General features: G+C 43.1%; 1 protein-coding gene and 1 long non-coding RNA gene across 3 annotated transcripts in view; both read right to left on the bottom strand.

The window, feature by feature from the left end:
- Positions 1-1134: 1134 nt before the first annotated feature.
- kdr (kinase insert domain receptor (a type III receptor tyrosine kinase)) overlaps positions 1135-22951 on the bottom strand; it is a 66821-nt gene continuing 45004 nt past the window's right edge. For both annotated transcript variants that reach the window (XM_023953886.2, XM_023953887.2), the window contains exons 29-30: positions 2317-2402; positions 1135-1664 (exon numbers count right to left, since the gene is read on the bottom strand). In XM_023953886.2, the coding sequence (XP_023809654.1) occupies positions 1448-1664; positions 2317-2402 (303 nt within the window). In that variant the 3' untranslated portion in view covers positions 1135-1447. The remainder of the gene's footprint in view (positions 1665-2316; positions 2403-22951) is intronic.
- Positions 21426-22257, bottom strand: LOC144991810 (uncharacterized). The gene is made up of 2 exons (XR_013655429.1): positions 22066-22257; positions 21426-21801 (listed from the first exon to the last, which is right to left on the bottom strand). It is a non-coding gene; the product is annotated as an uncharacterized LOC144991810 (long non-coding RNA).

Below are 22951 nucleotides of genomic sequence, written 5' to 3'. Positions count from 1 at the left end.
AAATAAAGAACAGACAAAAAGAGGTCTTGCTGACATTCACAAACAAAAACAGGGAGAATTTCTAAATTTAAACCTCCAATATAACTTGTGGGTCGTTTCCTTTTAAGCATAATTAGGCAGCTTTGTTTTCCTTGATTGCAGATAGAATGTTTTGTCTTTGTGCTTCCTGCTCATTACCCATTCAGACTCAACACTGACCTTCCACAGTACATTCCCTTCAGTTTATTTTTCTCTTTCTTTCAGAAGAAAGACAGAGTGAGGGTCATATTCTAATGAGAAGATACAGTCGTTTATGAACGCTAGGCAACGTAACCCTTGTGCTATCCTAGGCACTTTAACGTTGGGAGTTGGGTCATCTAGACAGTTCATTGACATGACGTCTAAATCCACTTTGAGACTGTGCTTCACATCACAGACACTGAGTGAATTCTGGCTGAGTGTAGAGAGGCAGTATCCACTCTTAGGACAGAAGGCAATGTGCATTCTTCTTCCCTTTGCAACTTCTTACCTTTGTGAGATCGGCTTCTCTGCTAATGCGTCACTAAAGACCAAGTACAGCTGAACATTGAACAGGAGCTGAGAGTTGCACTGTCATGCTGTAATCCTTGTGCTGTCCTAGGAACTTTAACAAAGCGGAGTTGGGTCATCTAGACCCACTAGACAGTGCTCTGAACCTTTTTTCTTCAATGATTTGTGATCTTCACTGGTGTCCATGGATTACATGAAATCTTTCCACCTTTATCCACCTTTGTCATGGTAGGGAGAACACGTCAATGGAAGGGTGGGGTCATCTAAGATAGCACAAGGGTTAAATAAACTCTAATCTGCTTGTTTGGACCACATTGACCTTGGCTTTGCTTTTATTGGCTGAAGACACCAAAATAGTGTCCAAGGCTGAACTAACCTTGTTTTTGCTTTGTTTTGTGATGGGACCACAGTCACACAAGACCAAGGCTGAGAAAGCATTGTTTTCTCTTTGTGAAATACACTGACAGGAAATAGGAAATGGATGGAAACAGACAAACACAGAGTGATCGGAACTTTCAATCCCAGGCAAAGATGGGAGAAAGAAAAAAATTGCAACAAAACTGCCCTAATCTGTTTTTCTTTTAAACTCGTGACATTAAATGCAGATCTTGTACAATATTTTTAATGAAATAATGTAAGTAATGAGAATAAAAGAACTGTACAAACAGACTGTTGTGTCAACACGAAGAAAACATGTAGAGGAGAAGACATAAGCCATTTGTTGATTCATCTATCTAAAGATTCCCAGGTCAGAGGAGAAAATGGATATATCAGGCCTCGGGAAGTGGGCATGGCGTTCTGTCCAGGCTCACTTGTTCAACTCATTATGCAACTATTCTGACCATCACTTTGCCGGACCCCTCTGGCCGCAACGCCGTTGTTTCCACAGAGGAAGATCAACAAACGCTGAAAGTGTAGGTCAGACAGGCGGCGAGCTGTAGCGGATCTCCGTGCTGTACTTGTCTGGCGTCTCGGGCAGAGGAGGCTTTATCAGCTTGTTGTGCTTCTTGATTATCTCCTCGTTGGCATAGATGGGTGTGTCTGTGTCGTCAGAGTGGTAGCCTGACTGATAGCCACTCGTCTGATTGGAGGACTCTGAACCCAATGACTCCTTGCTCTTGCAGCGCAGCAGTTGGCTAGGGAGTCAAGTTGAGATTTTCAAAATTAATCTCTAACAAAAAATATTTCTGATCAAACTAGACCTGGAGATGGATCCAAAGCTAGTTCTTCTTTGTTTCTACAATCATACATAGATAAAACAGTTTTTGGTTCACAGGTTGTCACTTCACCATTTTATGGGTTACAATGTAAAAGCTGTGTTTGGTAAAGTCCTTTTTTCCACCAAAGAAAAACGGTGTCATTTCATTTTTTCATTGTTTACATGAACTCATAGATCCCTATTGATGCAAATATGCATCAAACCACTTCTGCTCCAAACTTACCTTCATTTAGCTTCTACATGAAAACAAAAATACAAGTGTTTTTTTTAAGCTGGAAATATATTTAGGTATCAAGGTGTTAAGACTTAAGGTAAAACATCATCAGAACTTAATTTTTTAAAAGTGTTCCGCAAACACTTTTATGGTTCTTCTTCTAAAAAAAATGTTGATATAAAATAAAATGGTGTGAATGATTCAACCTTTTAGTTTTATGAGTAATGACTGTCTTGAGTTTTTTCTCGTGCTAACTTTTCTTGACCTGAGACTAAAGCTTTGATAGGAAAAGAAGTCCTGCAGCACTACGCAAAAAACCGTGACTGCGGGTTAAAGGGTGATGTTTATTCCTCACCTGAAGTTAGGCATGGCCGAGGGATGATGGTTCAAACTCTTTCCTTCTTCTATGGAGAAACCCATCCTGCAGTCCGGGTGTCCTTCCTGCAGAAGCACCACAGACACTGGTTAGTGCTGCATTCCTTTAGTTAGGCTTCACATTTTCTCTAATTTTTAAATTCAAACATTATTTAAAAACCTACCATTTAAAGTCTGTTGATCCACAGGATCCACAGGACTAAAAATATCAACTAAAACATTTACATTAACATGTACTTTAAAATTGAAAAAGTTTAGAAATCCTTAGAGTATGCAAAAAGGTATTTGGTAGTACATACATTTAATTTTATTAAGTATCAAGGTAATTTAAGGCACATATTTCTTGCATGCTGCCAGCAGCGGTTTTAGGCACGGGCCATGCAGGGCTCAAATTTAAAGGGGGCAGTGGTTCAGTGCATGAAAATAAAAAACAAAAAATCTGCCCCTTTATTGGTTATCTCTTATATCATAGTTTGGAACGGCCTAAAACCAGCGAATTGGCGCCTCCTGCAGCTGCATGGTAAGGAGAACACATCAATGTAAGGGTGGGGTCATAGGATAGCACAAGGGATAAAGAAGACATCAGCTCCGTGGAGCAAAAAGTTCAGGGTTTTCTGCGGTAGAAAGGAATCCAACTGGACTGTCACTGGACTTTAACGGCGTAGAGGGTTGCCATACTTTGCCTAGAAAAAGTGCGAAGGATAAACCAGCCACTTTTGTGTTTGTCAACAGAAAGCAAAAGACTGCTCTGCTCAAACAAGGCAGAAAGCTGAGAGGAACAGACGTTCCTGTGAACGAACATCTTACAAAACACAACGCTGACATCGCTAAACAAAGCACGTTACCTGAAGAAAAGTGGAAAAATACAAAGCACCTGGAACAACTAACTGCAAAGTGTTCATCAAGCTGAACGGGAGCCCCGAGAAAGCTAAGGTAGTTTTGATCAGGGACATCAAGGATCTGGACAAATACTAAATGTCATCTGATATTTCTGAACCTTGTGGAAAATGAGGTAACACACTGACACTGCACTATCCCTCAGAACAAATCTCAACACAGCCGTCAACACCAAGAACACAAAACAGAAGTTCTTATTCTGACTAATTAAGGATGGAATCATTGGCTTACACTGATCACAATTTACAGTACATGGATTATGACATTGACCCAATCAACCATTCTTCTCTGCCATCACAGATAATTGCAGTTACTACACTGACGAGCAATATAACTTTAACATTAAATGTAAAGATAAGTTTTCACTTGTTCATTTCAAAATGAACAAAATTTTAATAACATTAGGGAATACTTGTGTCATTTTTCACAACGATTTTGTGTGATAGCAGCAGAAACATTGTTCCATGCAGAGATGGGAGTTGAAAACTTTAATTTGGAGGGTTATGAACTAAGATATTGCAAAAGACTAAACAATGGTGGTGGAGGAGTTGCTCTACATGTGGATAAAACTCTGCATTTCAGAGTAGTGAATAGCATGAAGGCTGTTGTTGACAATATGCTTGAATGTGTAACCCTTGTGCTATCCTAGGCACTTTAACAAAGCGGAGTTGGGTCATCTAGACCAGTGTTTTTCAACCTTTTTTGAGCCACGGCACACTTTAACCTTGACAAAAATCCCGCGGCACACCAGCATCCCAAAAAAAAAAAAAAAAAGCAGAAACTCATAGTCTGTTTTGATCTACAGCCCCCCCCCCCCCCCCCCGGCAATCTGACGTGCATTTTTGTGATAATTGTGGCAGAAAAAGCAGAAAGTTGCAGACGTTTTTTCTAAAAGAAGTAATAAAACTTAAGTTACATACAAACTGTATGTTCGTTGTGGTTTCAAGACGTGTAACAAGGACGACTCGTTGTACGCTGAGGCGCTGTCCCATCCCTTTAAGCCAACGCATCATGGGAGATGTAGTGTTAAAACTGCCACAAAACGGCAGAAAGACTCGCGTCTCTGAGCTTCATGGTTTTGTTCACTTGTTCCACGGTCTGATACCGGATTCTGTGGAAAGCTACACCGCTAAAGACGAGCTTTAGCTGGTATTTTTGTTGGAACTGAGTGAGTTATGAGCTAAATTGGAACAAGGAAGTGAATACTTTAAACACTTCTGATTGGTCAGACTGATGACATGTGATTAAGCCTTCAAGAAGCTGCGGGACTTTTCAGGTAACAGTTATAGCTGCAGCTAAATCGCGTTACCGTCATTCTTATAAAAATGTCTTTAATAGAATCAAATAAACACAAAGAAAAAAGTATTTCATGATCTTTCATATTCCTAACTACTCAGTGTTTTATCAGGACCTGTTTGGATGAACAAAGAGCTGATTTCCTGGAGATGGGAAATGTTTTTAGATCAATTAATGAGGGCAATTTTCCACGGCACACTTGACCATCTCCAACGGCACACTAGTGTGCCGCGGCGCACTGGTTGAAAAACACTGATCTAGACCCACTAGACAGTGCTCTGAACCTTTTTTCTTCAATGATTTGTGATCTTCACTGGTGTCCATGGATTACATGAAATCTTTCCACCTTTATCCACCTTTGTCATGGTAGGGAGAACACGTCAATGTAAGGGGGGGGGGGGGGGGTCATCTGAGATAGCACAGGGTTAACAATGGAAATCTCTCAAGAAAATCCAAAAAATATAGTTGTCAGTTGTATTTACAGAACACCTGGCTCAAATATGGATATGTTTACAAGCTGGATGGAGAAAATATTAATAAGATAATCTTTGTATGTGGAGAATTTAACATCAACCTTTTGAATCCTCATCAAATTAAAGCAGTTGGAGAATTTATTAATACCATGTACAGCATTAGCTTATTTCCGAGAATATTAACACTATGATAATCCTAATTGAAACTTTATTTTTTGTGGTTCTCATTTCTCCTAGGTTTTTATCTTCATTTTATTTCATTGAAGGTTTTCTTTCTGGTTTACTGTGTGTGGGTTTCAGTCATTTCAATTAAAAGGGACTTCCTGATAATTGCATATGTAAAGAGGTTTCAGGAATGCAGCTCCAACCTCCAACCCCCTTCAGGAGAAAACGGTCTTTGATCTTCTGAGGCCATTTGGTTGTAGGTCTGACTTGGATCATAAATCAATCATCTCAATCCCTGGGAACCGCCACAGGCATCTGCTCCCGTGTGAAGAACAAAGCTCTAGGATCGACTTCCTGCGGTGACAGTTCCTGCCACCCATGGGGATTCCATACCGTGTCTATCTGTGAGGTTCCCCCCCAGAGACCAGATGCTGTGATTCTAAGGATGGGCTGAAGGAAGAAGGCGGGCTCCTCTGTCAGCCAATCACTAGCGACCAGAGGCGGAGATTCGGCGGCCATCTTGCTCCCGGGGGAGGATGTTCTGACCACATGCTTAAAAGTCTGAACTCAAGGAATTTTCCTGTGTCTCCAGACAAGCTGCATGTGAATTCGGAATGTAACCTCTTGCGTATTGCAGGCCTTGATTTTGGACACCCAGATCGATCTGTTTTTACTCTGTTTTTAGAAATATTGTTAGGGAATAAATTTGTTAAACTTAATCCGACCGAATCCCGTGGTTTTCTTCTTCTCGACTTTATTGAACATGCAACAAGGAAAGTAATCTCAAAGCGACAGATTATATTTTCCAACATTAATTGGTGACCCCTGAACGTGAAAAGTGGGGAAGAAACGCGGAAGCGCAACGCGGGTAAGAGGACCGATAGTGGTTTATTATGAGATTTCTGAGACTTTCGGCGAAAAGTCGGTGACGCTCCCCCCCACGTGCTTGACTTCCCTCGAGGCCTCACAAACAAAAGGTAAAGCAGGAACCTGTTCGTAAATTCTGCATATTGACCAGGTTATTCTCTTAGTGAATAACTCAAATTTTGGGGAAGTGAAGTATGTGGACGGCATAGCGCACCTGTATAAGTTTTGTGGTTCACCCTCCTGAAACAGCAAATTGGACTAAGGAAATTCATGAAAATTAATTAGAGCTGAGCAAATTGTGCAGGTTTTGTGTCTGTTTAGCCTGTCAAAATTGAATAAATAGTAAATTGGGAGTGTGTGATATTTGGATTACGTTAAAATTTAGTAGGTTTTGCGTCTGTTTGAGCCTGTACGAAATCCCGTACGAAAACAACAGTGTTACTATAGGAACTAATTTTGCGCGTTTTAGGATTTTCGGAAAAACCAGGAAGGCAGCGAACCTTCACAAATTATTTTTAATGCGTAGAGAAACCACAGAGGGATTCACAGTAAAAATGAAAGGTGCACTAGACAGAAAATATGAGGAAACCGGTGTATTTTGTTTTGACGACAGACGACGCTGCCGACTTGACTTGACAACAGCGGAGAAAATGGCTTGAATGAGGATGAATGGGATGAAATGTATGCGATTTTGGAAAGAATGGGATGAAAGAGTGTTTGAAATTTGTACATTTTAACTGTATTTTCCACATTTCCCTGTGTATTGTCTGCTCTACGGACGCAGCCATCTTGTTCATCATGTTTACATCGAACGGACCAATGACGGGACGTTTTACTTGTTTTCGAATGTGTAGACGACTGTGATTGGTTTTGACTGTACCACGTGGTAAGCGTGACGGAGTCCTAGCAAAATGGCGTCAACGGCTGTGATTGGCTTTGTTTGTACCATGTGGTCGGCGAGACGCGTCCCTGACGACCAAATATGACGGAACGTGCTGAACTTTTTCATGAGGAACATTTGAAGAGTTTGGGATGTAATTTGCGGTAAAATCATGATCGTCGTTATCGAGCGTGGTAATGACCTCGGTTGTAGTTTAAAAACAAATGTCAGTGGGTTTTCGGTTCGCCGAAAAAGGTTTTTATGTTGCACAGCGCCTCCGACAGGAGCCTCTGCCGCAACGGCGAGATCAACGTGCATGGTTGCAGGGTCTAATACATTTGGGGTAAAATAATTTTGTAATTATTTCAGTTTTCTTGTGAATACATGTCTCTAATTTGTTTGTATGTCCTAATAACCACGATTAAGTTCAGTTTTGTTCGAAGAAGTATTATTGACATTTTTAATTTGTTTAAGTTCGTTTTTCTGTTTGTTTTGATCTTGTGCACTGCTGTTTGAATGAGAAGCGAATGAGTGGTGGTTTTGTTTGTTTGAATCATAATCAATAGTATTTGAAAATTGTTATCAGAATGGGGAAAAGGACGAGGTAAAGGAAAGGGAAACATGGTTTTTGAGGATTTGGAAGGATGTTGCAATGTAGAGACAAGAAATGTGAGGTGAAAAGCAGGAGAAATGAAAGGCATTGTAAGTGAAATGGAGGGTCTGTGGGCATGGAAAGGTGTGGTATGAAAGTGCAGGGTATGGTAGAACAGGAGAAGAGGGAACATGAGTGTTAAAACGCTAGTTATGAACGATTCATTTCAGTGAAATGGTTTATTTTTGTTTATGTGTGAGGTACCTAATTTGTTGTGTTATGTCTTTTGCAAAAACGGTTAAAAGTTATTGTCTTTGTATTGATTGTCTGTGTTTTAGAGTGTGAATTGTGTTTTTGGTTAAATAAGGGAAAGCTTAAATTGTGGGATTTTGTTGCTTTTAGTACTTCTCCAAATTCTTTTTGTAGGGCAGCAAGTCCTTAATGGTAAGTAAGAACAATTTGTCTTTGTTTCTTGATTAAGAGTGAATGAAAAGCTGCCAGAATGCATGTAAGACAATATATTTTTCAAAGATTTTGCTCCAGGTCCGTCATTTCGGACAAAGAAAATTTTAGGGATTTTTCCCTTTGCTGGTTTTCATTACTGATCAACTGACTGTGTTGGAGACGGTGAAGACTGAACAGGACTAATACATTTCTAAATCTCTTTCCAAGCAGAAGAGCAGCCCCCCCCCCCGAGATCTCATAAAACTTTAGGCAGAAAACCCCCCTCTGTTTTGTGGGTGAGTGACAAAAGACGCAGAAGTTTACCATCCTCCGCACCTCTCTACCTTCACAGGAGGGAGCCGAGTCAGCAGTGACTGACCCCCAGAGCACATTTGAAGAAACGGGACAGGAGAGAGGGGGAGGTTGAGCAACTGAAGAAAAACAATTCTTTACCTTGCTGAAATAATTTACACAGGATAAAAGGTGTTTTAAAAAAGAAAAGGAAACTAACATGAATTTTGACTTTCGATGCCCTCAGAGACAGCAGTAGTGACGTGTCATGCTCAGCCATTCGGAGACCAAAACAGGAGGACGGGTGGAAAAATCCTGGGAGAAGCAGGCCACCCAGGGGACCCCAGCAGCAGTTGGAAATGGCATCTATGGCGCTCTGAACCCTGACAGCCCACAACGAGGTGCCCAACAGCAGAATGTACAGACCAAGAGGCAGAGGGTCTGGAGGAAAAATGAACAGTACCCATGACCACTCCAAGCCCTCCTCCACCATGGCGAGGACCACAGGGCAAGTCGGACAACACCACTTGATGCAGGAGCCATTGTCTTTTTCAAGCTCAAAGGTAACCACTGATGAGTCTACTGGACACTCTACCTGCTCTGACAAATGAACAAATGACTCCTCAAAACCTGCAAAAGACCATCCGACTGACTTTTGACCAGATGGTGGAACATTCATGCGTGCATTCACCAAACACGCCTGTGAATCTGTTGGGATGGGACAGTCTTGTCAAAACAGGAGACAGCAGACTGGATGCCATGCTGGACACCACAGCCGACCCCCACTGCAGACATGTAAAGGGCCCTGAAACGCCAGGTGGTTTCGTTAATTTCAGGTTTGAAGCCTGGACTCCTGTGTTTTGAAGCCTCCGAATGGTCTGACCTGTACACTCCATTATGACAGAGAGCATGATTAACAGTAAGAAGTATTTCAGCAGGTAGAAGACCACACGTGGCATTTGGACTACACTGACATATATTAACCCTGAGGGCGAGCGGCTTATTGTGCATTCATACACTCACAAATGCAATGATAATAGCTGTCAGACACAGCTGTATCTCACATAGGATTAGACTAAGCAGGACATTAACAACACATTGGTTAAATTGTGTTTTTTCAGGTGTTCACTTTCCTCCCTCAATAAAAATGTACAGGTTAATTTTGCCGTTCAACAACTGAGCAGAGAGGAGACGGCTCATGAAGATGCAGAGGTGATGTTAAAACGCTCTCTGATGCTTCATGGTCCACAGGTTCAGTTGATGTTGGTTCATGCTTCACTGTCCCCCCGGTGGTGATTCAGGTCATTACAGGAGCACAGGTTTTTAGATCTCAGTGCAGCTGATTGAAAGATGCAGATGAAGGAAACTCAGTCTGGGCTGTGGAACTATAGTGTCATTGAATATTCGTATTCTTCATAGTTTACTTTAGGAAAGCGGTTTTAAAAGCTGATGGATCGTATGGCATATAATTTAAGCTAATGTTAATTTAAGTTGATGACGTCACCATTATTATAAAACCTATCCGTCCCTGATCCATATTGCATGCTGTCACCTTTAACCTCACAAGGTGTTTGTTGCTATTGACTTAGCACACGTTTTCTTTTAATGGAATCATTACATAAAAATAGCAGACCATTGTTCGCATTATAGTACAGAGGGGTTCATAAAATCCTTCTTGCATTTTTGATCACTGTTTAAAGTCTCTCTGACAGAACATTATGCTATAAGAGGTTTGTGTTTTGCTAATACAGGTTGATGACATCTGCCTGCAATTAATGAAAGATCTTCTGTTGCAGCTGTATTATTTCTTCTTGTGACCTTGCCTTTTACAGGAGCGTGGACAGGACGCCTCTTCACCTTATCGATGCACCAAACAGTTTATTGTTTTCATGATTTTGCTTTACATTTAATTCGTTTTGTTTGTGTCCTGGGGTTTAACCCCAGGCCAAGAGAGGGAGGTAGACAAAAGAGGTCTTAATGATTAAAAGAAGGACATTATTTTATTATCGTTTAAATGTATTTGTCTAGAAAGAATGTTTAAATAGTAATACAGATTGACCATTTAGAAAGAATGTTTAAATAGTAACACAGATTGACCATTTTTAAAATTTTAAAGCTTTGTGTGTCTGTTCATCTGATTTTTTTCTCATCCACAGCAAGGATGAGTAGGTTCTACGACTGGGTCATTAGACAACAGCCCATAATAAACTTCTTTCTTTTTCTTGAATTTGTATTTTCCCCACTTGTGTTCTTCATAAAACAGCACGAGGGGAAGCAGACCTTTGAGAAGAGAAATGTGGTGGACCTTTTCCATCATATTTTCTCTTACTGCGCATGCGTAAATTGATTCTTGTCTCATTGTCTTTTGTGTTTTATTGTTTTTTATTTTTTTATTTCCTGACCCTAACACTAACAAAAACTTAGACCCACAGCAGAATCATCTTGGCAGAACAGTACCACAGCAGTGGACACCCCAAGTCCTTTTGCAGCCGTTCTGTTGATTCACCATGTGTCACATCTCTGATAACAGGCTTATTGAGAAGTCCATAGGAGGCCAGGTCCAAGCTTGCCAGAGCTTGTGGGACATGCAGAAGGAGGACGCGAGTGTTCGAGGCCCGGAATGACCTTTTTTGGACTTTGTTACATTTTATAAAATTGCTTACTGTTATGTTTGGCAATTTTCTTTTCTCTTTTCATCGTCTGTGTGATTTTGTTCTGCTTTAACATTTCTCAATTCCCCCCCTTAATTCCAGGTGTTCCTTTTCCTTACAGGAAGTGCTATTTTATTGTCTTTGTATCTTTTACTTTTTAGAATAATTTGAATTTTTATTTGTGCATTTTCTTTATTTACTATTTTTTGTCTTGTTCTTTGTAAACGCCAATGTGCCAAAGATCCAATGAAGCATGAGTGTCCTTAGGGACGGTCGCCGATGGGGCTCGGGGCCTTAGCATGCATTTTTCCTGTCCAACTGAATGTTTCTTAAAGATCATTAATGCAAGCTCCACAGGTTTTTCGCTGCTGAACTCATAAACGGATCATCAACACCTTTGAAATGCACATTGGTTCTGTTTATATATTGTGAGGGCTCGAGACCACAGCTGATTTGATTGCATGATGTGATAATGTGTTTTTATTTTTTGTGTGACCTCACTTCGTGAGGTCAAGAGAGGGAAACTGAAGGAATTTATTTTTTGTGGTTCTCATTTCTCCTAGGTTTTTATCTTCATTTTATTTCATTGAAGGTTTTCTTTCTGGTTTACTGTGTGTGGGTTTCAGTCATTTCAATTAAAAGGGACTTCCTGATAATTGCATATGTAAAGAGGTTTCAGGAATGCAGCTCCAACCTCCAACCCCCTTCAGGAGAAAACGGTCTTTGATCTTCTGAGGCCATTTGGTTGTAGGTCTGACTTGGATCATAAATCAATCATCTCAATCCCTGGGAACCGCCACAGGCATCTGCTCCCGTGTGAAGAACAAAGCTCTAGGATCGACTTCCTGCGGTGACAGTTCCTGCCACCCATGGGGATTCCGTACCGTGTCTATCTGTGAGGTTCCCCCCCAGAGACCAGATGCTGTGATTCTAAGGATGGGCTGAAGGAAGAAGGCGGGCTCCTCTGTCAGCCAATCACTAGCGACCAGAGGCGGAGATTCGGCGGCCATCTTGCTCCCGGGGGAGGATGTTCTGACCACATGCTTAAAAGTCTGAACTCAAGGAATTTTCCTGTGTCTCCAGACAAGCTGCATGTGAATTCGGAATGTAACCTCTTGCGTATTGCAGGCCTTGATTTTGGACACCCAGATCGATCTGTTTTTACTCTGTTTTTAGAAATATTGTTAGGGAATAAATTTGTTAAACTTAATCCGACCGAATCCCGTGGTTTTCTTCTTCTCGACTTTATTGAACATGCAACAAGGAAAGTAATCTCAAAGCGACAGATTATATTTTCCAACAATACTTTCTTTATCCCACAATGGGGAAATTCTTCTCCGCATTTTGACCCATCCCCTGGGGGGAGCGGTGAGCTGCAGACTAGCCGCGCTCGGGGGTGACAGCTAGCTGTGGAGAGCGGGGATCAATCTGCCAACCCTTCGGTTGTTGGACGACCTGCCGCCTGAGCCAAAGTGCCGCCAATCGGTGTCTGGTGAATTACAAAACCAAGAAGAATAACTGAAAGTTGTGCAACATTAATTGATAATATATTTTCCAATGACATTGAAAATAAAACGGTGAATGGGTTGCTAATTAATTACATTAGAGACCATCTTCCAGTTTTCACAATATGTGACACAGTATATGACAGAAGTTATGTCAACCACAGGTTGCATTTCTCAATGGGATACACAAGAATTTAAACAGAAACCTCCATCAATGCATTTAAAGCTGAGCTACTTGAGCATATTTGGGATGTAATTTATCAAAAAGAAACTGTTGAAGAGGTTTACGAGTATTTTTACTGATATTTGGTACATTGTATGATAAACATTGTCCAGTTAAAAAATTCAAGAAAAAAATTAAGTATTTTCATTGTCCATGGATTACAAAAGGATTGCAAAATGCATGTAAAAGATTACCCTTTATAAAAACTACTTAAAAAAAGAGAACCAAAGAGGCAGGAATTAAATATAAAGAAATACAAAAACAAATTAACGTAGATCATAAGAACATGTAAGAAGGAATATTAAGGAAAATCTTTAGAGAAAAACAAAAGTAATATCAAAAATTCATTGGGCATACTTGATACTATTCTAAGAGGTAACAAGGAAAACACTTGTCCAAAATACTTAATTAGTAAGACAAAGAAATAGATCAAATGGGGGATATTGCTAAAAGATTTAATTTTTTTGGAAATGTGGGACCTAATTAGAAAAACAAATTCTGGATCCAGGAACATTTGGAAAAGACGTGCAAATGTTAATTATCAGAAATCCCAGTTCAATGGTTCTTAACCCAGTTACTAAAAAATGAAATAAAAAATGCCCCTCTCCTCCAAGCTGGGGTCCTCTACCAGAGGCCTGGGAGCTTGAGGGTCCTGCAGTATCTTAGCTGTTCCTAGCACTGCGCTTTTCTGGACTGAGGGGTCTGAGGTCTTTCCAGGTATCTGTTGTAGCCACTCCTCCAGCCCGAGTGCTCCAATTACCACGGGCACCACTGTCACCTTCACTTTCCATGCTTTCTCCAGTTCTTCTCTGAGTCCCTGGTATTTCTCCAGATTCTCATGTTCCTTCTTCCTGATGCTACCATCGCTTGGCACTGCCACATCCACCACAACGGCTTTCCTCTGTTCTTATCCACCACTACAATGTCTGGTTGGTTCTCCATTACCATCCATTCAGTCTGGATCTGGAAGTCCCACAGGATCTTTGCCCTCTCATTCTCTACCACCTTCGGAGGTGTTTCCCATTTTGACCTTGGGGTTTCCAGTTCATATTCTGCACACATGTTCCTGTATATTATTCCAGCCACTTGATTGTGGCGCTCCATGTATGCTTTCCCTGCCAGCATCTTACACCCTGCAGTTATGTGCTGGATTGTTTCAGGCGCCTCTTTGCACAGCCTACACCTTGGGTCTTGTCTGGTGTGGTAGATCTACACCTTGGTCTTGTCTGGTGTGGTAGATCTACACCTTGGGTCTTGTCTGGTGTGGTAGATCTGAGCCTCTATGGCTCTGGTGCTCAGGGCTTTTTCCTGAGCTGCCAGGATGAGTGCTTCAGTGCTGTCCTGTAGGACTGCCCTTTCTAGCCATTGGTAGGACTTCTTGATATCAGCCACTTCAATTTATGGTCCGGTGGTACATCCCATGCAGGGGTTTGTCCTCCCATGAGGATCTGTCCTCCAGCACTGTATCCTCTCCATTCCCTGAGACATTCACTGAGCACACTGTCAGTTGGGGCCTTGAGCTTGATGTACTCGTGCATCTTAGATGTTTCATCCTGGATAGTAGCTTCTACACTCACTAGTACTCGGTCTCCTTTCTTGCGGCTAGCACACAGTCTCAGAGTGCTGGATTTGGGATGGAACCCTCCATGCATGGTGAGGAGCTTTCGTGTTTTAACATCCGTGGTCTGTATCTCTTCCTTTGGCCATCTTATTATTCCTGCAGGGTATCTGATAACTAGCAGTGCGTAGCTGTTTATTGACCTGGTCTTATTTTTGCCATTGAGCTAGCTTCTCAGGACTTGCCTTACTCGTTGGCGGTAAATAGCTGTTGCAGCTTTCCTTGTTGCCTGCTCCAGGTTGCCAATTGCCTGCGGAATTCCAAGGTACTTGTAACTGTCCTCAATGTCTGCTATTGTTCCTTCTGGGAGTGAGACCCCTCCTGTGTGGACTACCTTGCCTCTCCTTGTCACCATCCGGCTGCATTTCTCTAGCCCGAATTACATTCCAATGTCAGTACTGTAGATCCTGGTGGTGTGGATCAGGGGGTCAATGTCATGCTCGCTCTTAGCATATAGCTTGATGTCATCCATGTATAGGAGGTGACTGATGTTGGCCCCATTTCTGAGTCGGTATCCATAGCCAGTCTTGTTGATTATTTGGCTGAGGGGGTTCAGACCTATGCAGAACAGCAGTGGGGACAGAGCATCACCTTGGTATATCCATTTGGTATAACCCTTTTGCGCTGCAGAGAGGCGGCTGCCTGTTGCAGCGGCTCCGGTTTGTTTAGGACGTTCCGTGTTTTTGTCTTTAGTATTTATTTTAGTCTTGTTCTTTTTTTGTCTTTTGTCATTCTCTTTTACATGCTTCAGACATCACTATAGCCAACAGCATGGATTTTATTCGCTCCAATCTTCTGTGGCTACTTTTTTTACTACTCTCGTTACTCCTCGTAACTGAGTGTAACCCGCACGGCGGCAAGTCTTTTGTTTACACTCGCGATCAGCTGTTTGCTCTGAGCGGGCCCTTTCTGCCGCTGGGCTTTAGAAACGACATTCCTGGAGAAATCTTGAAAAGACGGCGGGGATGCCGGGCTGGAGCCCGGGTCTAGGCAAAGAAGTGAAAACATAAGCCCGCTGTCCCGGCGATCATAACGGGGAATGTACGCTCTCTGGCTAACAAGACGGATTAGCTGGCAGCAATGATCAGCACCAGAGGGAATACCGGGAGAGCAGTTTATTGTGTTTCACTGAGACGTGGCTCCATCCAGATCTCTCGGACCACAGTGTCGCTTTACCCGGCTTTGCGACCGTGCGAACGGACAGAGACGCCGCTGCATCCGGTAAGAAGAAAGGAGGGGGATTAATACTCTACGTGAACGAGCGATGGTGCAATCCAACACACGTTTGTGTCAAGGAGCGACTCTGCAGCCCGAACGTTGAACTACTGGCGGTCGGATTGCGGCCTTACTATATGCCCCGGGAATTTACATCCGCCATCGTGGTTACTGTTTACATTCCACCATCAGCTGATGCTGACGCCGCGACTGATGTCATCAGCAACACCATCTGCAGGAACAACAACCAAACGCATTTATAGTTATCACGGGGGACTTTAATCACGTTAATTTGGACGGGACTCTTACTGAATTTACGCAGTATGTGGACTGCCCCACCCTTGACAACAAAACCCTAGATCTGCTGTATGCTAATACCCTGGGAGCATACAGCACTACAGCCCTCCCCCCCTTGGGAGGTCTGACCACAATCTTGTACTGCTTTCTCCAAAGTACATTCCTTTGGTCAGGAGAATGCCCCTGTCCAAAAGGAGGGTGAAGAAGTGGACTCCAGAGGCTGAGGAGACCCTGCAGGACTGCTTCGAGTGCACAGACTGGGATGCTCTTTGTCTGCCCCACGGTGAGGACATCAACAACACGACTGACTGTATCACGGAACACATTAAATTCTGTGAGAACACCATCATGCCCACGAGGACTGTCTGCTGTTACCCTAACAACAAACTGTGGATTACAAGTGACCTGAAGGCCCTTTTGAATGAGAAGAAGAGGGCCTTCAGGTCGGGTGACAAGGAGTGGCTGAAAAGGGTGCAGCACCAGCTGAGAGACAAGTTGAGGGAATGTAAGAATACCTACAAGGGAAAGCTGGAGGCAAAACTCCAGCAAAACAACATGAGAGAGGTGTGGTCTGGGATGAAAAGGATTACTGGATGCGGGGGGAGAAGCAGATTATTTGAGGGCGACAGAGAAAGAGCTAACGACCTGAACACCTTTTTCAATAGATTTAGCTCTCCTACTGCCCAGGTCCACCCTACCCCCCCTCCGGCATCTTTACAACCACCCACCCCTCATTATGCAACCCCCCATCAACCCCCCTCTCCCTCATCCTACTTTTGCCTACCTGACCAGACTGAAACCACCCCCGACCTTGCACCAACCCAGCCCCCCCCGGTGACTGTGACGACCGACCAGGTGAGGAGACAGCTGGAAAAAAATCAACCAACGAAAGGCTCCTGGCCCAGACGGCATCAGCCCCAGGATACTGAAGTCCTGTGCCGCCCAGCTAGCCACTGTTTTCCAGCGCCTCTTTAACCTGAGCCTCAGTCTGATGAAGGTGCTGGCCATCTGGAAAACTGCATGTCTGATTCCTGTTCCCAAGAAGACTGCACCCTCTGGACCCAGTGATTACCGTCCTGTTGCCCTCACGTCCCATGCAGCTAAAGTGCTGGAAAGGATTTTGTTGTCCCACCTGAGACCTCTGGTGAAACCATCTCTGGACCCTCTTCAGTTTGCCTACCAGCCACGCCTGGGGGTGGAGGATGCTGTTATTTATCTGCTGCAACGTGGAGGGGGGGACACTGTGAGGGTCACATTCTTTGATTTCTCCAGTGCGTTCAACACCATCCAGCCCTGGTTACTGGGTGAGAAGCTGCAGCGGATGGCTGTGGACAGCGCCTTGGTCTCCTGGATCATTGATTACTTGTCAGATAGGCCGCAGTTTGTGCGGCTGGGCAGTGTCCTGTCTGACGTGGTAACAAGCAGTGTGGGGGCCCCACAGCGAACTGTGCTCTCTCCCTTCCTGTTCACTTTGTACACCAGTGACTTCCAGTATAACTCAGAGTCTTGCCATCTTCAGAAGTTCTCTGATGACTCTGCTGTTGTTGGCTGCATTAATGGTGGGCGGGAGGAGGAGTACAGGGATCTTGTGGATAAATTCGTGAGATGGTCTGGAGAAAACCACCTGCTGCTGAATGTGGAAAAGACCAGAGAGATGGTGATGGACTTCAGGAAGAAACCACCAGCTTCCCGGCCTCTCAGCATCTTTGGCAGAGAGGTGGCAGAGGTAGAGGAGTACAAGTACTTGGGAGTAACCATCGACAACAGACTGAGCTGGAAGAGCAACAGCACTGCTGTGTATAAGAAGGCCAGCAGCAGACTCCACTTCCTGAGGAGGCTAAGGTCCTTCAACGTGTGCAGAAAGATGCTCGAGATCTTTTACCAGTCTGTTGTGGCCAGCACTCTGTTCTTCTCGGTGGTCTGCTGGGGTGGCAGCATATCTGCCAGGGACAGTAATAGACTGAACAAACTGATCCGTAGAGCTGGCTCTGTAATTGGTTGTAAAATGGACACATTTGAATCTGTGATGGAGAGGAGGACTTTAAATAAGCTGGTATCCATCTTGGATAATCCTGAGCACCCTCTCCATCCTGTATTGGATGGTCAGCGGAGCTCCTTCTCCAACAGGCTAAGGCAGCTTCGCTGTCACACAAACCGCTTTAGGAGATCTTTCATACCTCACTCCATTGGACTCTATAACTTGTCATCCATGTGCAATAGACAAAGTCATTTATGGTCTGTCTTTCTCTCTACTGATGTGGCACGCAATACAACTGTTCTTTTTCACTGATGTTTCTTTCTGATTGATTGTTCTGGTTCTCTGTTGTCGTCTATTGTGTGTATGTTTGTATCTTGAGCCTAACGCCGACGCTGCAACAACTGAATTTCCCAAGCTGGGATCAATAAAGTATCTTTATCTTTATCTTATCTTTTCTTATCTTATCTTATATCCCGCATTTGATGGACACTTGTGCAAGTGGCTTCCCATTGGCTTCAAGGGTGGTTTTCCACAGCTTCATTGACTTTCCTATGAAGGCTCTTAGAGTCCTGTTGATGTTGTACAGCTGCAAGCACTCAGTGATCCACGTGTGTGGCATTGAGTCATAGGCTTTCTTTCTTTCTCTACAGGCTGTGCACAGGTTGGTGTGTCGTGTGACTTGCAGTCTTGAGCGACTGTTCTGTCAACAAGGAGTGGGAGTTGGCTCCTCTGGAGTCTCTACCAATGCCCTTCTGTGTGTTGCTCATGTATTGATCCATGTGCCTATTTATCTTGGTTGCAATGATGCCTGACATGAGCTTCCTTGTTGTGGACACACAGGTTATTGGCCGTTAGTTGGATGGGACTGCGCCCTTTGAGGGATCCTTCTGGATTAGGATCGTTTGTCCTTCCGTTTGCCATTCAGGCTGAGTCCCATCTCTTCGCAGCTGGTTCTGTGATGCCAGGCGCTCGTGGAATGTGGTGAGTTTCTTTAGCCAGTAGGCATGTATCATGTCAGGGCCCGGTGCTTTCCAGTTCTTCATACCTGAGACTCTTTCTTGGATGTCTGCCACTGTGATGGTTACTGGATTCTGTTCAGAGAGGTTGCTATGTTCTTTTCTCAGAGAAAACAGCCACTGGGCATTGCTGTTATGTGATGCCTCTTTCTCCCATATACTTTTCCAGTACTGTTCAGTTTCCAGCCTTGGTGGGTCTGCTCGGCTGTTTTGACCCTGCCACACTTTCGCAGGCTGAGTTGCGAACAGCCTGTTTATCCGTCTGGCTTCATTGTCTCTTGTGTACCTCTTAAGGCGGCTGCTCAAGGCTAAGAGCCTTTGTTTGGCAGTTTCCAGTGCTTCAGGTATGGCCATCTGGCTGTATTTCGTAGGTACTTGCTTTCTCAATGTACCTCTTTGAGCCTCTGTCAGCTTACTCACATCCTTCCGAGTTGCCTTGATTTTGGCCTCTAACCGTTGCTTCCATGGTGGGTATTGTTTTCTTCCATGGTTGCTCTTATAGCCAAGCATCTCAAGGATCACTGCTGCTGAAGTTTAAACCAGTTCATTGGTTTCTGTGATTGTTGTGGTAGGAATTGCCCTCAATGCTTCATTCACAGTTTCCAGAAAACTTTCAGGCGGTACATCACTTAACCGTTGTAGTTGGTGTCAGGGTTGCCTAGTGCCATGATCTTGTCTTACAGGTCAGTTGCTGCCTGTTCAGCATATATGTAGTTGTTGGGGCTGTGTACCCAAGCTCAAGGTGGGAGTGTGGTTTAGAGTCCTCTCTGACCTGCTGTTCTGGCTCTCCCGTGGTATTGCAATTGTATTGTATCTCTTCAATCTCAAGTTGTGATAGGAGTTGCCGTTTCTGGATGTTAGAGCATTGGGCTACCAGTTGTTTGGCAGTTAGCCTTGATTGTGGGTTTCGAAGTATCCATTCATTCCACATTCTCTGCATGTCATCCCTCTGGGTCGGATTACTTGAGTAGTAGCATTCTAACAGAACCTTGTTCTCACATCTAGTCCATTTCCATCTTGTTCCAGTAGCCCACTTTCCCTCAGGGTGCTCTGGTCCCCCAGCACCTGACACAGACCTTGTTTGGCCAGGCGACGTCTGAGCCGGCATGACATGTGGTTCATTGTCTCTCATTTTGCGAGGTAGGCAATAGCGTTAAGGGTCTTGCCCAAGGATGTGGGGTCGGGGGGGTATTTTGGCCCACTCCTCATGAGCAAACGGCTCCAGTTGTCTCAGGTTTGACGGGTGTCTTCTCCAAGTGGCATGTTTCAGCACCTTCCACAGATGTTCAATGGGATTCAGATCTGGGCTCATAGAAGGCCACTTCTGAATAGTCCAACGCTTTTCTCTGAGCCATTCTTGGGGGTTTTTGGCTGTGTGTTTTGGATCTTTGTCCTGTTGGAAGACCCATGACCTGCGACTGAGACCAAGCTTTCTGACACTAGGCAGCACATTTCTACCCAGAATGCCTTGATAATCTGGAGATTTCATTTTACCTTGCACAACTTCAAGACACCCTGTCCCAGATGCAGCAGAGCAGCCCCAAAACAGAACTGAGCCTCCTCCATGTTTCACAGTAGGGACAGTGTTCTTTTGGTTGGATGCTTCATTTTTGAGTCTACCAACATAGAGTCTACCAAAAAGCTCCAGTTTTGTCTCATCTGTCCAAAGGACATTTTCCCAGAAGCTTTGTGGCTTGTCAACATTCATTTTTGCAAATTCCAGTCTGGCTTTTTATGATTTCCTTTCAACAGTGGTGTCCTCCTTGGTCATCTCCCATGAAGTCCACTCTGGCTCAAACAACCACGAATGGTGCCATCTGACACTGATGTACCTTGATCTAGCGACGTGACTATTTGTCTACCTTTAAATAGGCAGACTGACTGATTATGGGTTTGAGAACAGCTGTGATGTCAATTAAAGGACATACCTGAGTTCATCATGACCCCTGGACAATTAGTTCTCAGTCTTTCATGGAGGTACCATCATTTTTGTCCAGCCCTATTTCATTAGTTTGTTTTTTAAATAACTGTGTTAATCAACACCTCAAAAGTAATGGCTGATTTTGATTATTTAATTTTCAATAAATTTTAATTTAGTTACTTTTGAACGTTTCAAGTCATTTCAGAGATCATTGTGGACTTTCTTTCTTTAACTGAGGGGTACCAACAACTTTGTCCACCACTGTATAATAATAATAAATGTAAAAGAAAACAATAATAATAATAATAAAATGAAAAATAATTTTAAAAAAACAAGGGAACCCCTTAACCCCTGCTGTGGATGCATCGCCAACCCCCGGGGGGCCAGGCCAAGCGCCAAACAACCGGCCACGGGCGAAACACCGTCAGGGTTATTCCAAATGGGGGTGAGTTTGCATTGAAATAATGTGTGGTTGTTTTTTTTAAGAAAATCCCACCAGGCTGTTAGAGATGAGCTGATGTTTAAATTTTTGAAGCATTTGTGTTGTTTAATTTTAGAACCGAAAAAAGGTAAATTAGACATATCTAGGTTATCACCAATGTTCCCTCTAATTTTTCACGAGTCTGAGCAAGCACACAAACTCTGTGAGCTGTCCCATGGACCAATGTGAGCAACATCAGACCTTCACACTAAGGTCATGCTGACATTGCATCCGTCCAAGTTAAAGTTTGTTAAAAGAATCAAAACGATCGCATTTACATTTCTTTGTTTTTTATAACTTTATTTATTAAACATTTATTTTGTATTAAACAGACATACAGAGTGTATAATGAAGTGTCAGAAAAAAGCAATGTGTAAAAAATAAACACTCAAATGTCAACACGTCCCATCCACCCCCTTCAACAACCCCCAAGAGGCCAAGTCAAATACAGAAAATAAAAATAAATAAAAACACAAACCAATTAGGCATTTAAAAATTAGAAATATGTTAAAGGAAGAGAAAAAAAGGGTATGCATTTACATTTCTGTAATAAGACCTTTATTTAAGTGCACAGATTGTCCCAGTTGGAAACCCCTGTCCCTTTTCAAAATGGGTGTGAAAGTCCTCCTTCTGGAGTCAGGGCGGGGCTCCTGCTCTGGAAGAATAGAGACGTACATCTTTTAGAGATATAAATTTTGTTCACATTTAACTTTCACATCTTGCGCAATGACATGTTCCATTAACTCTAATTTATAATTACTAGTAGTGATAATCCAAAGTGACTCCCACAAATAATATTTATGCAGTTTTTATTAGCATATACTACTCAGGGTTAAAGCATTTCACTATCAAAATTCATAATAAATTCATATTAAATGACTCTTGAATAAGCTAAAAAGAATAGAAAAAAAAAACTCACCTTAATTTTCCCGTCTGTCTTTCTCACGTCTCCAATGGTTGTACACCTTGTCCAGGTCGATGACCTCGTCTGCTTGCAGCTTTGACTTTATGCGCATCAGCTGGTCCAAATGATCCACTTCAAGACGATTTCTGGATGCTGTTTTGATCTGATTCATTAAACTAAATCCTCTTTCACAATCTGCGCTGGATGCTTGAAATGTAGCACAAATATCCACAAGCTGTGAGATGTGTTTTAGCTCCTCACATTTTAGTGTTGCAGCCACCATGTCTGAAAATGTGCTGATTGACCCTTGTTTGAGTTTTTGCCTCATTATGAACTTGAATTCAGCATATTCACTGTTAATGACCTCCACAGAATGTGGCTGGTGGAGAATGGCCTCATACTTCTTTGCCAGTGTGGCAATGTCTGCTGCTCCGAACTCAAAACTGATGTCTGAGCTCAATGCCTCAATGTCCAATGCAGACCACTCCTTTAACTCATCCTCTGGAAAACGAACATCCAAGTGATCACAAAGCTTACAAATAAAACGAAGGATCTCACCAGTATTTCTGCCATCAGCTGATAAGGCATTCATCGCCTCTTTGACACGGTCACTCCACCTAACATCCTTTCCCTCTGTCAGGTATTGGTAACGCAGCTTCTCAATTTTTGCTCTTGCAAAGCAGTGTCCCTCCAGCACAGTTAGGTTGCCTTTTTGAAAAGAAAGACACAGATGTCTTTCCTCTTTCCAGATGACACACCTAGCACCTTCCTACCTGTTTCCCTGATAATCTCTGCTGTAGTTTCCCAGTCCTCTGGAAGCTCATCCTGACCACCCAGGACCTGTCTCAACTTCTGCCTAAATTCCTCACAAGTTTCTTCATTCTGTAGCTTCCACCACTTG

This window comes from Oryzias latipes, chromosome 4 (assembly GCF_053564925.1).
Source record: "Oryzias latipes strain Hd-rR chromosome 4, Olatipes_Hd-rR_3.1".
Lineage (NCBI taxonomy): Eukaryota > Metazoa > Chordata > Actinopteri > Beloniformes > Adrianichthyidae > Oryzias > Oryzias latipes.
This window is presented reverse-complemented; position numbering and strand designations above follow the sequence as displayed.